This window comes from Pipistrellus hanaki (genome assembly GCF_964339955.1).
Source record: "Pipistrellus hanaki genome assembly, chromosome: 3".
Lineage (NCBI taxonomy): Eukaryota > Metazoa > Chordata > Mammalia > Chiroptera > Vespertilionidae > Pipistrellus > Pipistrellus hanaki.
Window position 1 is genome coordinate 166,723,307 of NC_140505.1, and position 3,619 is coordinate 166,726,925.

The 3,619-nt window shown below is 54.2% G+C and overlaps 1 protein-coding gene across 1 annotated transcript; it reads right to left on the reverse strand.

The window, feature by feature from the left end:
• Positions 1 to 430: 430 nt before the first annotated feature.
• On the reverse strand, positions 431 to 3,243 carry APOLD1 (apolipoprotein L domain containing 1). The gene is made up of 2 exons (XM_084877655.1): positions 3,230 to 3,243; positions 431 to 1,228 (listed from the first exon to the last, which is right to left on the reverse strand). The coding sequence occupies exons 1-2, from the start codon at positions 3,230 to 3,232 to the stop codon at positions 464 to 466; spliced, it is 768 nt and encodes a 255-aa protein (XP_084733781.1). The 5' UTR covers positions 3,233 to 3,243; the 3' UTR covers positions 431 to 463.
• Positions 3,244 to 3,619: the final 376 nt, after the last annotated feature.

Below are 3,619 nucleotides of genomic sequence, written 5' to 3' on the forward strand. Positions count from 1 at the left end.
TGGAGGTCTTTGTACTCAGAAACTCTGGAAGAGAGGCTTTCAAGCTTGTGTCTCCCCACGAAGGCCTTCCTTCTGAGGACCTCCAAGCCAAGCAGAGCTTTAGAAAGGACCCAAAGGATGGCCATGTCTCTGCACCCTCTCCCGCCTCAGCTCAGACCACCAGGGCAGGGGCAGGGGCTACCCAACCACTTAAAACCCGAGTGCCCAGGAATGTGAAGACTGGGCGGTTCTGATCAAGGGAAAAAAAAAAAAATAGTGTTCAGGTCACATCATTCCACTAGGGATCGCGCAATAAAACAGTCCTCGGCAGAATGTTCACGGTGATGGGGGGAAAGAAAGGCCTCGAGGACCCTTCACCTCAAGCACAGTTTCTCCTCATTCTTTGCACTCAGAGGGAGCCACCAAGCCAGAGCATCCACCCCAGGGCGGGTGGGGGGGGGGGGGTGGTCTCTGGCCTCGGTCCTTAGGAGAAAGGATGTTCTCTGAACCACAGCGCTGAGGGCTGGTCCGCAGCGATCCTGAGGTCGCGGTCCCGTCGTCTGGCCTTGGTGCGCAGCCGGACGGTGGCCTCCAGCTGCTCGCTGAGTTCGTCCAGGGCCCCCGTGCAGGCCTCGAGGCTCTCGGCCAGCTTCTGCACCTTGGCCTTGAGCACGGCCTGGCTCACCTTGGCGGCGCCCTCGGCCCGCCGGGGCACGAGGAAGCCGCGGGAGCCGAAGAAGACCATGAAGTAGACGGCGTTGTACAGGGCCATGGAGGCGCTCCTCCCGCTCTGCAGCAGCCGGCGGTCGCCGCGGCCCTGCCAGCGGCAGAAGAACTCGAGGCAGCTCAGCAGCTCGCGCATCTGGTCCTGGCAGGCGGCCGCGATCTCCTGCACGCGGCGCACCTCCCGGGCGTGGCGGACGACCAGGGAGAGGTCGGACGTGACGGTGACGGCCCCCCCGGCCGTGGCCACCCCGAGCCCCACGGCCGACGCCAGCAGCGAGGCGCCCAGGGTGAGCGGGCTGAGCGACAGCCCCACCAGCGCGGTGACGGCGCCCGCGGCGCTCAGCGCGCTGCCGGCCACGCGGGCCGCCTGGGAGCGTCTGCGCAGGCGCTGCAGGCGCCGGGCCGCCTCGCGCAGGCGCAGCAGCTGGCCGTGCAGCCGGCCGCGGCGGTCGAGCAGCAGCCCCTGGAAGCGCCGCAGCGCCTCGGCGCCCTGCAGCTCCCCGGCCGCCGGCCGCTCCATGCCCTGCGGGGACACAGACACGCACATTATTCCGGAGTCTCCGCGACCCACCGCGGCCCGCGACCGCGGTCTCCACACGCTAGGGGGGCAGTCGGCCAAAGCTAAGCACAGCATAAGGTGACCAGACGTCCCGCTTTTGGCGGGACAGTCCCGATTTTTAACCATTCGTCCCGCGTTCCGCGGCGTTTTAAAAAAGTCCCGATTTTTGGAAAGATTGACGTCTGGTCACTTGAGCATAGCAGCTACTGCCATAAGGGCAAAGGGGTCCCTTTCCAGCCAGCCATGCGCCCAGTTCCTAAAGAGCAGTGCTGTGTTGCAAAACCGGTTTGGCTCGGTGGATACAGCATCGGCCAGCGGGCTGAAAAGTCCTGGGTTCGATTCCGGTCAAGGGCATGTACCTCGGTTACGGGCACATCCCCAGTAGGGGGTGTGCTAGAGGCAGTTGATCAATGATTCTCTCTCATCGATGTTTCTAACTCTCTATCCCTCTCTCTTCCTCTCTGTAAAAAAAAAAAAAATCAATAAAATATATTTTTTAAAAAGAGCAGTGCTGTGATCTGGGGCAGGTCGCCCAAGTTCTCAGGACCTTGAATCCGCATGTGCAACGAGGACCAAAGCTGTCCTCTGCTTTCCCCCCCAGGGGACACTAAGGATGGACTTCACTAGTTATTTGTTATGTAAGATGAAAATGCCAGAGGATCCTAACCAGTGGTCAAGGACAATAGAGGGGTGGGGGCATGAGTGAGAAGGGGGGGGGGGGGGAGATGAGGACAAATATGTGATACCGTAATCAATAAAGAAATTTCAAAAAGAAGAAGAAGAAAAAGAAAATGCCGTGAGGAGAGGAGGAGCCTTCTAACATCTGCAATACTAGAGCCTCTGCTCTGTCGGGAAGACAATATTTTACAAGCAGGAGCTTGTGCCTGCTTACAAAGTCCTTTTGTCATATGAAGACTTGGCTCATAAGAGTTGTAATATAGTCTCCCCCACCCCAACAAGTCACCAAAAACTCAAAAATCATATTATCTATCAAGTGTAAGAAACAAATCTTTCTAAGTTATATGGTTGCCTGGAGCAATGGTTCTGCTTGTTATTCTTCCAGGCTCTTAGAATTAAGCCTCAGATGTGGTTTTTGCTGTTTATTCTAGGGAGAGCTCATCAGGTCTCGCTCTTTGATGGGTGCTTGGTTAAAACTAAATTAAATTAATACCACTCTATCTCTACTATGAAAGCTTCCTTTTAAAAATGAACAGCAGTTGGCCCGGCTGGTGTTGCTCAGTGGTTGAGCGTCAACCTATGAACCAGGAGGTCACGGTTAGATTCTGCCAGTTGTGAGCTCAATCCCGTGTGGGGAGTGCAGGAGGCAGTCGATCAATGATTTCTCTCTCATCATTGATGTTTTTATCTCTCTCATTCCCCCTTCCTCTCTGAAATCAATATTAAATGAATAACGGTTGAATAAAATAGTCACCCAACCCAAATTTTTTAACAACTCACTGAGGGCAAACCTTGCACCAAACTGAATGGAAGCCAATTACAGATGACTAACAAAGAGACAGACTGTACCCTCCGGGGTAAAAGTACATCCTTGCTAGTTGCCACCCCCCCCCCCTTCGTATCCGCTGTACTCATCATTATCAGGAACTTCTTTAAAGTGGCAAATAAGACACAGGAATGGAGTGTTCCGATCCTGTGAGATAATCAGGGCAGAGATGTTTTCCTCACGAGGAAATCGAAACAGAGTCAGATTCTAGATGCAGCCAGTCCTTCACAGAGCCCCGTCTAGAATCTTGATCTCCTGACTCTTGCAAGGTCTGAATTTTATTTGTATGCCTCCATAATTCCACCCACCAGGGATAAATTTCCAGGGAAAGACATCTCTTTGCAAAGTGGGGGAAAAGTCACTTAAAATATATAACGGACCAGGGATAGAAGAGCACAGTATGACAAGTCCAATGGCAATGTTTCCCACTAGGGTAGTGTCCCGCTAGGCTCCCCACTTACCATTCACCTCTGGCTACCTCCGGGAAGAGAAATCGGAGGCTGTTTCTGGATGAGCACGCTTTATAGTTCATGAGAGCCAATGGCTGCCCTGGGAAAGCCTTGTCTCACCCTGAGAATTGCCTTTTCCTGTCCTGGCCCCTGCTGCCTTCATCCAGAAGGATGTGACATGGTGGAAAATGACCCGCCAGCCTCACAGCACATCCCGTATTTAGGAAGTGAACATTGTGTGTTCGCTTTCCCCCAAACAGCAGGAAAAGAACAGCAGGCTCTTCCCAAACTTGAAACAGAGTGTGTCATTCTCCCAGGAGGGTATACGCGGCCTTTCCTCTCCTGAGAATAGCTAATGACATGATCTGGGAGGACATCAAACGCACCCCAGGCTGACCAATT